The sequence below is a fragment of the Callorhinchus milii genome, unplaced genomic scaffold (assembly GCF_018977255.1).
Source record: "Callorhinchus milii isolate IMCB2004 unplaced genomic scaffold, IMCB_Cmil_1.0 Scaffold1, whole genome shotgun sequence".
In the NCBI taxonomy this organism is placed as follows: Eukaryota; Metazoa; Chordata; class Chondrichthyes; order Chimaeriformes; family Callorhinchidae; genus Callorhinchus; species Callorhinchus milii.
In genome coordinates this window covers 64,426,003-64,440,417 of record NW_024704742.1, presented here as the reverse complement: position 1 = coordinate 64,440,417, position 14,415 = coordinate 64,426,003, and the positions used below count along the sequence as shown (strand labels likewise).

The 14,415-nt window shown below is 44.2% G+C and overlaps 1 protein-coding gene across 1 annotated transcript in view; it reads left to right on the top strand.

The window, feature by feature from the left end:
- Positions 1–14,415, top strand: part of LOC103186322 (hepatocyte growth factor activator-like) — a 33,395-nt gene that overhangs the window by 8,667 nt on the left and 10,313 nt on the right. Inside the window, exons 8-10 of the mRNA XM_042342109.1 lie at positions 9,050–9,163; positions 10,986–11,117; positions 13,670–13,844. Of these exons, the coding sequence (XP_042198043.1) occupies positions 9,050–9,163; positions 10,986–11,117; positions 13,670–13,844 (421 nt within the window). The remainder of the gene's footprint in view (positions 1–9,049; positions 9,164–10,985; positions 11,118–13,669; positions 13,845–14,415) is intronic.

Sequence of the window (14,415 nt, the reverse complement as noted above, 5' to 3'; positions counted from 1 at the left end):
TACACCACATATGCGCCATGACCCGCTCCGCCTTCCCGCACCTCCGCAACATTGCCCAGCTCCGCCACTGTCTCACACCGCAAGCTGCCAGAACCCTCATACATGCATTCATAACATCCAGGTTTAACTATGCAAACTCCCTGCTTGTCGGCCTCCCCAACTCCTCCCTCCATAGGCTGCAGATCGTCCAGAACTCTGCAGTCTGTGTTCTCTCCCGCACCAGGCACCGTGACCCTATCACCCCCATCCTCGCCTGACTCCACTGGCTTCCCATCACACAGAGGATATAGTTCAAGATCCTAGTCCTCACTTTCAAAACCCTCCGTGGTCTTGCTCCTCCCTACCTCTGCGACCTCCTAAGTTCCTACTATCCTGGGCTATGGCCTGCTTCACGTCCCCCGCCTCGCCTGCCCCAATATTGGCGGGTGGGCCTTCAGCCACTCTGCACCCACCATCTTGCAGTCCCTCCGCCTCACCCCGTCCCTTGCCTCCTTCAAGACCCATTTCAAGACGCTCCTCTTGGACCGTGCTTTCGATCACCCTGCTTCTCCCACTACCCTCCACAATCCTGACCCCCAGCTCAGGTCCGAAACACTGACTGTCCAGTGTCTTGGGACATCCTCCTGACATGAAAGGCGCTATACAAATGTCATTTTGTTGTTGTGGTGATGGTGGTGATAATAATAATAATTAATAATAATCCTTGCATTTGATATAGCGCTTTTCACGTTGGGAGGACGTCCCAAAGCGCTTTACAGAACACACTGTAAAGTGAATTGACTGTATATTTGTGGGCGAACGCGGCAGCCAATTACGCACAGCAATGTCCCACAAACAGTAGATTGAAAATGACCGATTTATTATTGTTTTGGGTTTTGGAGGGATTATTATTAGGTGTGTGGAGTAAGGAAACTTGCCCAAGGTTTCGCCCTCTGCCTGGAATTGAACTCAGGTCTCTCGCTTGCAAAGCAAATGCTCTAACCACTGAGCTATAGGACTCCACTGGTAATGGCACCTCTGAACGCTGGCTGACATGGGTAACTGTAAAGTTCTGTGGGATAGGGGACTACGTTTGAGGGAATTCCCTAATAAGCAATTGTCTTTTCATTCTTGCAGAAACCCAGACAATGATATAAAGCCCTGGTGTTATATTCGGCAGAATAATCGTACCTCTTGGGATTACTGTAAACTTTCGCCTTGCCCAATGTATGGTGAGTGAATTGAACATTTCATTTTCAGTAATGACTTTCTCACTGAAGGAATAAATCTCACGTTAAGAAATTCAGTAGAATTCTTTGATCATAGCGGAGTGGTGCAAAGCTTTCATAAACTAGACCCCCATTCTCTGGAAATCCCTCCCAAATCCCTCCTCTCATTGGCTTCCAAAAATATCTGTTTCGAAACCTACCTTGTTATGTCTGCTTTTAGTCACCTGAAGTTAAACCAGAATCCACATTGGTCTTTAAGAGGGAACCAAACAAATGCCTTAAAAAGATTTAGCTACAGAGCTATGGGGATAGGGCAGTTGATGGGGCTGAAAGGATTGTTCATGAGGGAGCCTGCACAGACACGATGGGCCAAATTACCTTCTTCTGTTCTGTAAATCTTTATGCTTCTTGGTTCTACCTACTTCCTACACCTCCCTCCTTCCCACTTTGTTCTATGTTTGATACATTGAATGTATGTATGTGTCCTCTCCCGCACCAAACTCTGTGACCCCATCTCCCCCACTCTCGCCCGACTCCACTGGGTCCCTATCCTTCAGAGGATCCAGTTCAAGATCCTGGTCCTCACATACAAAACCCTCCATGACCTCATCCCACCCTACCTCTGCGACCTCCTAACCCCCTACCAACACACCTGTTCCCTCCGCTCAGCCGGCTCTGGCCTGCTCCATGTCCCCCGACCCACCCGCCCCACCATTGGCAGGAGAGCCTTCAGCTACTCTGCCTCCAACCTCTGGAACTCCATCCCCAGTCACTCTGCCTCACCCCCTCCTTAGCCTCCTTCAAGTCCCGCCTCAAGACCCTCCTCTTCGACCATGCCATCAGTCACCCCCCTTCCCCTCCCTCCCTTACTCCCCGAATCCCAGCTCGGGTCTGAAATGCTGTACACTGTCCAACCCCTTGGGACATCCTCCTGACATGAAAGGCGCTATACAAATGTAATCTTGTTGTTGTTACTGTCCATATAAAGTTCTTCAAGACATTCTCTTCTGTGAAAGGAGCTATATGTTGTTGCATTTTCGTTTCCAAAAGTGTGAAATGCTGAGATGTGTATCTTTTAATCATTTTCGAGTTTGCTGATGACTGGCAAATGAAGTTCAATACAGATATGTGTAAGGCACTGCACATAGGAAGTACAAATAGGAAACACATGTATTTCATTGGAAGGGATAGAATTACTGAAGGGGGAATTTGAAAGAGATCTTGGGGTTTAAGGTGACCTGTCACTCACCATTTGCTCAAAACAGTGTGAGGCAGCAATAAGCAGAGCAAACAGGATGTCCTAGAGACAGTGCAGTGGAGAACAATGAGGATGATCCTTAGTATTAGAGGAATGAGCTATGAGCAACAATTAGACAAGCTCCAACTCTCAGGATACAAAGGAGACGTATTAGAACAGACCTTCTGAGTCAAATGGAATTGAGAAAGTAAACCAAATCCAATTATGTTAGGTGAACTAAGACAGCAGAATAAGAGGACATAGGTTTAGGGCTGCAAATGACAATTTCAGGACATCTGGAAACATTCTGGAAGGATGAGATCAATTGGGAAATCTAGATTTCCCAACGTCAAGCTCAAGCTATTTAGTGCTGTAGTTATGCCACGGCTAGACTACTGCGTACAGTTCTGGTCAACGCAACATACAAGAGTTACAGAAAGGACCTTATAGAGGTGAGTAACATTTTGAATGGGATTAAAAAAGTAAACCCAGATCAACACTTTAGGATGCTCCAAGACAGTAGCAAAAGAGGACATAGGTTCAGAGTTACAAAGAGCAATTTCAGGATGAGACCAGGATTTTTTTTTTACCCAGGGTGAAAAACAACTGGAACTGATTGCCAGGATTCTGTCACAGATCAACCTAAACTTATGTTTTTTTTTAAAAAAAAATCGGATCTGTGATGGGAAGGGTGTGTAGGTATTTTGGAAGAATGGGCTAAAGGGCCTTCTTCATCTGAATCACTCTTGTGATATTGTAATGTCTGTTCTCTGTTTTGTTACACGTTCAGCTCACACCAATCACCTTTGATATGAGTGAAACATTTCTCCGGATCACTAAATATAGAAGAGGTATAGGCATAGTGAATCTTCCAATGTATAATTGTAATAGCAAATACCACCCTAACCACATATTAACAGATGCATTACAGTCAGTGAAGAAAACAGAATTAAATTGTCTGTAACAGTTTTTTTAATCCAGTTTTAAAGTATTAATCAAACTTATTTGTCTCTTAAAGAAATCATAGAATCATCCAATAATACTGCACTGAAACAGGTCTTTTGTCCATTGAGTCTATGCTGATACTTTAAGCCACATGGAATGACTCCACAAACAAACTAAAAGACATAAAAGAATAATGGTTACATTCATAAATAAATAAAATGTAATCTGAATAAACTAATCTGGTTTCTGGCTTCAAAGTTAAACAAATAACTGAGAAACCTAAGTATAGCTGGACTAGAGATAGATTGCTAGACCAGAGATAGATACACTATAAATGGATAGATAGGTTAGAGATAGATCAACAATGACTAGGTTTAGATTGGTTGGTTGATATATGTGATTAAAGATCTTTAGACAGATGGATTCAAAGATAAGATATATAAGTAGAGGATATTTATAAAATAAGAGAAATAAGATAAAATGTGGATGGATGGATGGTGCTTGCATTATAAAGCACTTTACAGGATTTACTGGGAAGTGTAGTGACTGTATTTGTAGGTGCTTGTGGCAGCCCAATTGCACAGAGCAATGTCCCAAGCACAGACATGAATAATAATAATAATAATAATAATAATAATCCTTGCATTTGATATAGCGCTTTTCACGTCGGGAGGACGTCCCAAAGCGCTTCACAGAACACACTGTAAAGTGAATTGGCTGTATATTTGTGGGCGAACGCGGCAGCCAATTGCGCACAGCAATGTCCCACAAACAGTCGTAGATTGAAAATGACCAATTTATTTATGAAGTGAATGATCAATTCTATTTAGGGGTTTAGGAGAAAGGAATCTCCTTTCTCTTTTCAAATAGTACCATGGTATTCATATGAATCTACATCTCGTGTCAGGTGTCAGCTTGGCTCAGTTGGTAGCACTCTTGCTTCTGAGTCAGAGTTTGTGGGTTCAAGCCCCACATCGGGATTTTGAATTCACACTGACACTGCATTAAAGTACTTGAAGTGTCCTGCATTATTGAGGTGCTGTCCTTCAGATGAGATATTAAAACAAGGTCCTGCCTCTCTGTTTAGGTGGATGTTAAAGATCCCATGACACTCTAACTGTGAATGAACTGACTGTGCGCCAGATAACTGATGTGTGTTGTTTTGCCCACAAAATACACAGTAAATTCACTTCACAGTATATTCTGTGAAGCGCCTTGAGACATCTCAATGATGTGATAAAGTGTTATATCAAGTGCAAGGATTATTATTATGATTGTAGCATTGGACATTCACTTCCTGGCTGTTTCTGGAACATTGCTGTGCTCAAGTTGGCTGCTGGGTTCACCTACAAAATACACCACATTACATTTTGCAGTACATCCTGTGAAGCGATTTGAGACGTCCTCCGAATGTGAAAGGTGCTAAATCAAATGCAAGAATTATTATTATAGATCTATGGATAGATACATAACTTGTGAAAGTAGGGGCATTGTATGCATGGAGAAAATTTATAAATTTATAAAAAGTCCATAAACTAAAATGATGTGGAGGAGGCTTTAATAAGTTATAATAATAATTCTTGCATTTGAATATCGCCTTATCTCACAGCATTGAGACGTCTCAAAGCCCTTCAAAGAATATTTTGTGAAGTGAATTCACCGTATATTTCTATGGGCGAAACGCGGCAGCCAATTGCGCTCAGCGGTGTCCCACAAACAGTCGTGGATTGAATGACCAAATAATTATTATTGAGTGGTTGAGTGGTGCCATGTGCAGTAACAGATACAGTGACTTGAACACATTGTTAAGAATAAATGTAACTACCTTTAATCTTCTGAGACATTGAGTGAAATCTTCCGAGATGTGCTGTCTTAACTGAGATCGCTACTGGGATGCTGCTGTTGCTGCTCAAAGCAAAACATCCACGAGCATTTTTCTGATAATCACAGTGACGTGGGTACTTCTTTGAACTCCACAGCATTCACTAAGTGTCTTGTGATGCAGAGAAGCCACGTGCAGAACAGAAACCTTTTCTTTAGGGCCGCCGCAGCTGATAACGTGGATTTATATGGCACAGAGGTTCATTGTCAGATGCCTTTGCACAGATTTTCAGTCCCTCCCTCACACAGATACCAGTGTTTAGTGTGCACAAAATACAGTAGTGCCATTGTGGATCGTGAAGAGTCACAGCTGGTAATGTGTGAAGTGGGTTCCTGTATAGATATGGAGGTTCATATGAGCTGGCAGATTGTAGGTTAGAGCATGTGATTCCTCACCCAGCGAGTGAGTTCCTGAGAGCTCATCCCTCCAACTCTAAGGATCAGTCTCTTTCCTCTCCTGTACACCTTATGATGTATTCAGTTTGACACAGTCCCGGCTGTGGAGTCCGGTAGCGTATTGGTTAGTGCGCTCACCTCGCAAGCGAGAGGACCGGGCTCAATTCCCGGTCAGGGCGAAACATTAGGCAAGTTTCCTTACTCCACACGTCTCTGCTTACCTAGCAGTAAGTAGGAAACCGGTTGTTAGTCGATTAGAGGATCGCTTTTCGGGGGTAATAATCACTGAAAAAAAAATTGGGCTCAATCCACAGCGGTTTATGGGACAGTGTTGTGCGCAATTGGCTGCCACTTTACAGTATATTCTGTGAAGAATTTTGAGACATCTCAACAACGTGATAAGGCGCTATATCAAATGCAACGATTATTATTATTTGAATTCATAGACGACTGACACTCTGGAGAATGCATAGTTAGAAGGGCTGACCAGCAGATAAGATCTCCCTATTCCTTAGGTAGATGTTAAAAATCCTTTGTTCTTGATTTACAGGGAGTTTGTCCTGGCATTGTGGCCAAAAATCCAACAGTTAAATTAATCATTCACGTCATGTGTGTTTGTAGGATGTTGCTGCAACATGCAACAAACAGCTGTTGTGTTTGACTTGGAAAAGTCATTGCTGTGAAGTGCAAGTTCTTTATTTAAGTATTGTTTTATGTAATAAAGTTAACAAAACAGCCATCAATCTACATAAACATAGATTACGGATATATGGATCAGAGTACTAATTGTCCTAGGACACCCACTTCTCTCTCATGCAAACTATGGGTTTTACGTGGAATTTTACCAGCTAAAACCCATACCGTGCCATTGAGAGCACTATCTGGCAAGCTTCCCGCTGTTTGTCAAGTTAGGACTAGCCGACCTGTTAGAGTTCTCGCTTGCGGGATTAATAGGAGCTGAGTGGTAATCCCTGTTCTTAGTGACTGGTCTGCCCCTCCAATCCTGACAGTGAGTCAGGCTGGCTGGTCTGTCATCACAGTGAGCTGGAGTACCGAGGCCCGCCTGGCTCAGGAACTGGACCATTGGACTTTTGACACTGCTATAGTGGATTCACTTGATTCCCACATTCTGTTGTTAAGCATGTCACTTTGGAGCCAGCTAAGCACCAAGAAGATCCCAAAAACTCCCCCGAGGATAGTCACCAGTTGATTTCCCAAGGATACGCTTTAGTATTAGTACATGTTACAATATAGAAAAGTTAACATAGTAACTCTGCTGCCGGAATTTACTAATCGCGACATGTCCTAACCATGAGAGTGCTTGCCAGGATCATAGAATCATAGAATTATACAGCACAGAAGGAGGCCATTCGGCCCATCATGTCTGTGCCGGCTCTTTGAAAAGAGCTATCCAATTCAATCAAACTCCCCCGCTCTCTCCCCATAACCCTGTAAACTTGTCCTCCCCAAATAATTATCTACTTCTCTCTTAAAAACTGTTATCAAATCGGCTTCCACCACCATTTCAGACAATGAATTCCTGATCTGAACAACTTGCTGTGTAAAAAAAATTTCTCCTCATCTCCCCTCTGTTTCTTTCACAACTATTTTAAATCGGTGTCCCCGGGTTACCGACCCACCCGCCAGTGGAAATAGTTTCTTCTTGTTCACCCTATAGAATCTCCATCATAATTTTGAAAAATTCTATTAAGTCTCCTCTTAACCTTCTCTGCTCCAAGGAGAATAATCCTAGCCTCTCTCGCCTCTCCTGATAACTGAAGCCCGTCATTCCTGGTACCATCCTGGTAAATCTCCTTTGCACCCTCTCCAATGCCTTGACATCCTTCCTAAAGTGTGGAGCCCAGAACTGAACACAATACTCTAGCTGAGGCCATAACTTCCTGACTTTTGCAATTTATACCCCTATTTATAAAGCCCAGTATCCCATATGCTTTTTTAACAGCTTTATCTGCCTGTCCTGCCACCTTCAAAGATTTACTTATATGAACTCCCAGGTCTTTCTGTTCCTTCACCCCCTTTAAGATTGTACCATCAGCTTATATTGCCTCTCCTCATTCTTCCTCCCAAAATGCATCATTTCGCATTTCTCCACTTTAAACTTCATCTGCCACCTGTCTGCCCATTTTACCAGTCTGTCCATGTCCTTTTGCAATCTGCTACTATCCTCTTCACGATTTACGACTTTTCCTAGCTTAGTATCATCTGCAAACTTGGAAATTGTATTCCCTATACCCAAGTCCAGGTCATTTATATAGATCAAAAACAGCAGTGGTCCTAATACCGACCCCTGGGGTGACACCACTGCACACTTCCCTCCAGTCAGAAAAATAACGTTCACCACCACTCTCTGCTTTCTGTCTCCCAGGCAGTTCTGTATCCATGCTGCCACTGTCCTTTTAATATTGTGGGCTTCTATTTTGCTTACAAGTCTCTTATGTGGCACTTTATCAAACGCCTTTTGATTCAAAACTCTGCCGCCCGCATTCTCACCCGCACAAAACTCCGCTCCCCAATCACCCCAGTCCGTGCCAGACTGCACTGGCTGCCTATCCCAGAGAGGATCGATTTCAAGGTCCTCACCCTTGTATTCAAGTCCCTGCACTCCTCTGCAACCCCTTACCTCTCTGACTTCCTCTCTCCTCAAAACAGTACCTGCTGCCTTCGTTCCTCCGGGTCTGGTCTCCTCCTCGTCCCCCGAGTCCTCCACTCCACCCTCGGCGGCTGTGCCTTCAGCCACTGTGCCCCGAGGCTCTGGAACTGCCTTCCTCACTTTTTTCGTCTCGCTCCCTCCCCATTTTCAGGTCTCTGCTGAAGACCTTTCTTTTTGACCGCGCCTTGGTCACCTTCTTCTCTTTGCCCCTGGCTCGGCCCCGGGATCCGTTACTGTAAAGTGCTCTGGGACACCGTCCGGCGTGGAGGGCGCTATATAAATCCAAGTTGTTGTTGTTGTTTTGAAAATCCATATAAACTACATCAACTGCACTACCTTCATCCACACTCTCCATTACTTCATCAAAAAACTCATCAGGTTTGTTAGACTGCTATCAGGTTCGTTAGACATGATTTACCTTTAACAAATCTGTGTTGGCTGTCCTTTATTAACTCATATTATTCTAAGTGACAATTTATTTTGTCCGGGATTATAGTTTCTAGAAGTTTACACACTACTGACGTTAGGCTGACTGGCCTGTAGTTCCCGGGTTTATCCTTTTGCCCCTTTTTGTACAGAGGAGTAACATTTGCAGTAACTATGACATGTGTTTGGTAAAAGGGTTACGAGTGGATCATTAAATATGTGGGATATGAGTTAATGGAAATAGAATGCACAGCAATGACATTTAACTTTGTTTTTTCTGCACAGACCCCTGCTATTACCAGCCATGTAAAAACGAAGGCACCTGCATGAAACTTGAAACTGCAAACAATTACCATTGCATATGTAGGCCAGAATTTACAGGAAGTCACTGTGAGGAAGGTATGGGAGTAAAGCTCCGCTTCGGATTTCACAGTTTTTTGATTTAAAAAATGTTTAATCATTAGGAATTAGTAAAAAAAAAAGGAGTAAACAAAAAAGCAAAAATTGTAATAAAAAGAAAAGAAAATTAATACTCGCTCACTGATCAATTTGACTTACTCGTCAAAGCGATCAATAAGACTATTTTCGTTTGTTTGGTCAATGCCCATCGGTAGATAGCTTTTACTACTGTGTGGAAAATTATTTTTGTTCTATTTATAACAAAGGCACCTCCCCCACACACACACTGCCACCACCGCCACACACACTGCCACCACCGCCACACACACTGCCACCACCGCCACACACACTGCCACCACCGCCACACACACTGCCACCACCGCCACACACACTGCCACCACCGCCACACACACTGCCACCACCGCCACACACACTGCCACCACCGCCACACACACTGCCACCACCGCCACACACACTGCCACCACCGCCACACACACTGCCACCTTCACCACACAGTCTGGCACCCTGGCCAGGCAGATTGCTCTCTTTGCCAAACATGCTGGCACCCTCACCATGCTTTATTGCTGTGAATGTCTCTAGCTGGATTTCCAGCTCCCTGACTGAACCTGCTCATACCCCACTCCTCTGCTGTCCCTTTCGCTCAGATAGCACAGGTGTGTTTTCCGACCATTCTGCACCACCATCAATGGCTGAGCTTTCGGCAACTTGGCCCCGAACCTCTGGTACTCGTTACCTGAATCCATCCCCATCACCCCCCCACCACCCCCCACTCAAGAAAAAAATAATTATTTGATCACTCAATTCACGACTGTTTGTGGGACACTGCTGTGCGCAATTGGCTGCCATGTTTCTCCCACAAATATAGAGTCAATTCACTTTACAGTATATGCTGTGAAGCGCTTTGAGACGACCTGAAGACGTGAAAAGTGCTATGTCAAATGCAAGGATTATTATTATTATTTTTCTCATTGGGAGAACGTCCCAATGTGCTGGACAGTGAAGAGATTGGAATCAGGAGGGATGTAGAGCAATGGGGTTGGGGGTGGGAAAGATGACCAAAGGCACGGACGAAGAGGAAGGTCTTGAGACTGGCCTTGAAGGAGGCAAGGGAGGGGGAGAGGTGGAGGGGCTCCAGGATAGAGTTCCAGAGGGTGAGAGCAGAAAGATTGAAGGCCTGACCTCCACTGGTGTGGACATGGAGCAGGCCAGTGCCAATGGATGGGTTTGAAAGTGAGGACAGGGATCTTGAACTCGATTGTCTGGGAGTTGGGGAAACCAGTGAAGCCGGACAAGGATGATCAACTCATGAAGCTTAGTGCGGGAGAGGATACAAGCTGCAGAATTCTGAATGATCTACAGCTTTGTGGAGGAAAAAGTTGGTAAGTCTGGATAACGGGGAGTTATCGTAGTCAAGCCTTGACATAATGAATGCATAGATGAGAGTCTCAGCAGTCTGAGGGAAGAGATAGTTCCGCAAGTATTTTATAATTGTTTCATTGGCCCAAGGGGAGATGTAGTGACGGAGGTCCAAATTCCATCCCAAAGAAAACCCTGCAGAATTTAGGGGTTCAAGTATTTTAATGAAATATGTCTTACGTTTTCTTCCTTACTTTCAAATTATTTAATTGACAGGGAAGTGCCCAAAATTTCTCGCCAGAGAAGCCTTTCGTTCAGGTCTGATGTGGGTGATGTGGTTGGGAGATTATACTTTGGGATTACACTGTACTGTGATTACCGGAGCTGAAAATTTGATTTCAGTATATACCCTAAAAGCAGCTTGTTCTTCTATTGCGTTTTCCAGAAACCTGCTTTGACAAATCAATATACCGGTTCTTCATTGAAGGAGAATCCTGGATCCGAATGAATGGGAATGATGTTGAAAGTTGCCAGTGCACTAAAAGCGTGTCTTCTTGTCAAACTGTAAAGTCCAAAGGTATTAGTAAAAACTCTTGCCACTATTCTCCTTGGAGGAGCGGAGGCAAGCTGGGTCTCCATGGAGCTGAGCTGGTTCTGAGGTGCCATGCTTGGCAACAGAATGCTTGGAGTCAAGGCAACCCTCTGTGGTAGTCCAGTTCCTGAGCTAGATGGCTCCACAGTATTCCTGCACATTGATGACGACAAGCTAGCCAGACTGGCTCATGGCTCTAGCACTTGGAGAGCCAGACCACTCATTGGGGTTAGGAATTCTTCCCGCTTTGCTCCTGTTAATCCTGCAAGCCAAAGGTAATAAATATGTAGTTTGGTTCTAGCTGGACATGCAGAGAGAAGCTTATCAGACAGGGCTTTCAATGGCAAGCTATGAGGTTAAACTGCAGCACTATCACAACACACATTCTGGGATCCCCAAACCTTGTCTCTTGCCAACCTACGTCTAATACTCCGGAATTAGGTAAGCAGGACATGTACCTCCTGGGAGAGAATGTGTACTCCCTTTCAGATTTAGGGAAATGTCCTTGTCCAAGTGGAATACATCCATGGACCCTGAGCTGTCCTTTCTCCCTCACATCCGCACCACAACTGGCACCGCCTTCCATCACCTCCGGAATATCACCAGATTACGGCACTACCTCACCCCTCACGCTGCTGAAACCCTGGTTCACGCCTTTGTCACCTCAAGGCTGGACTATGGGAACTCTCTCCTCGCCGGCCTTCCCGGCACCTCCCTCCACAAGCTGCAGGTCATTCAGAACTCTGCAGCTCGTGTACTGTCCCGCACCAGGCTTCGGGACCACATCACTCCTACCCTCGCTCGCCTCCACTGGCTCCCCATCCCCCAGAGGATTGATTTCAAGATCCTCATCCTCACCTACAAGGCCATTCACGGCCTTGCTCCCTCCTACCTCTCCAACCTACTATCCCCTTACCTACCTGCCCGTACCCTCCGTTCCTCTGGCTCCGGTCTGCTCCACGTCCCCCGCCCCAACCGCCCTACTATCGGTGGTCGGGCCTTCAGCCTCTCAGCCCCGAGGCTCTGGAACTCCATCCCCCAGTGCCTTCGCCGCTTCCTCCCTTTCCTCCTTCAAGGCCGGTCTCAAAACCTTTCTCTTTGACCGTGCCTTCAGCTCCCCTCTCGACTCTCTTCCTCCTCCTCGCTCCCTCCCTTCCCTCCCCTCACCCTGACCATTTCCCCCCTCCTCTCTCCCTCCCTTCCCTCCCCTCACCCTGACCATTTCCCCCCTGCTCGGGTCATGACCCAACTGTGCAGCGCCTTGGGACGTCCTCCTGACGTGAAAGGCGCTCTATAAATGGAATCTTGTTGTTGTTGTTGTTGTTTTAGTCTGGTTTGGATATTCTTAAACATGGTGATGGGTTTCTACATGTGTCAGACAAATGTAAGGATTAAGGAAAGATGATTATTTGACTTTATTATTTGTTTCCCTTCTCTCTTTTGTAACTTCCAGAATGCCTAATCAATCTATGTCTCAAAGGTGGGAAATGTAGAATAATCCAAATGAAGAATGAGATTATTTGTCAATGTGCCGCGGGCTTTGCAGGTCAATATTGTGAAATAGGTATGTTTACATGTTAGTTCTACTTCTCCTTATTCCCCCCCATAGCCTTCTATTTTTTCTTCCTCATAAGTCTATTAAGCTTCCTCTTAAATGCATCTATACTTTTGCGGTGTCCTGTAGCTCAACGGTTATAGAACTCGCCTTGCAAGCGAGAAACTGGTTTGATTCTCAGCAGGGTGAAATGTTGGGAAAGTTTCCTTACTCCACACTCCTCTATTTACCTAGCAGTAAGTAGGAACCTGGTTGATGGTTGATTGGTGGATCGCTTTTCCCGGGGTAAAGATTCCTTCAAAAAAAATTAATAATAAATTGATCATTCAATCCATGACTGTTTGTGGGACACGGCTGTATGCAATTGGCTGCCATGTTTTACTCTCAAAATATATAGTCAATTCACTTTACAGAATATTCTGTGAAGCGTCTTGAGATGTCTTGAAGACACGATATGACACTATATCAAATGCAAGGATTATTATTATACTATCTGATTCAAACACCACTTTGGCCAGTGAGTTTCACATTCTCACTTCTCATTAGATTTTCTTATACTTGTGTCCCCTGGTTATCGACTCCCCCACAAGTGATAAACTGCCTACTTATGACAACCTTGTTAAATACTTTTATAATTTTGAACTCCTCTATTAGGTCTCCTCTTAAATGTCTCTTCTCTAGAGAAAAAAGGCCTAACTTATCCAGTCTATATAGCATATATCATCGGATATCAGAACATAGGAACAGGTTAGGACACTCAGCCCCTCTAGCCAGTTCCACTATTCTATAAGATCATGGCTGATCTGTACCTCAACTCCAGATACCCACCTTTGCCCCATATCCCTTGATACCCTCACCTAACAAATATCTATTAACCTCAGTCTTGAAAATTTGAATGGATCCAGCATGTAATGAATTGCTGTTACTACTATTAGTGATAACAGCTGTGTGCCATGAACTAACTATTTGTTTTTATATCTAGATGTTTTAACTAAATGTTATGAAAATAATGGAGTTGGCTATAAAGGTACTGAAGACAAGACTGCTTCAGACGATTACTGCATGAAATGGAATCTGCCGTTTATGAAACTTAAGTTCAACATCTCTTCTTCAGATGATCTTCTTCAGTTTGGTTTAGGTGATCACTCCTTCTGCAGGTAGGAAACTCTAGAATTACAGAGACGAATACAGTGGAAACCACTTTAGCTGGATGCCAGTTAACCCCGAACTGTAAATTGGACAAAACGACCAACCCCAATGTGTCCGGCTTAATGTGTCCTGTCGAACCCAGGATGATGTCGCTATAGCTAGGATTAAACGAACACTCACAAACAGAGTTAGCTCAGAAATATAGTTTATTCAAATACTTGCAGCAAGGAGAGGGAAAGCGAGAGGCAGTACAATAGCACTCTCTCAGAAGAGTCGGTACTCTCCCTCTAACAACGGGGCAGTCCCATTAGTTTATATACATGATTATTTGCAATCACCTCATGCTTAACTCGTGTCTCAAACAATTCTTGCTGTTGATTGACAAGCATTCAATCATCACAAGCTTCATTATACATTTGCAGACAGTACAAGGACACTAGTTCTGCTCTAATTATTTACAGCTGTTGTTCAAAAACAACTCGAATCTTATCATTGTCGAGACACTCTGTAGTTTATGTGTTTTAGTCCTTTTACATTCCCACAGAGGCTTCCCCTGTATGTGAATATTCTACTGAGTTA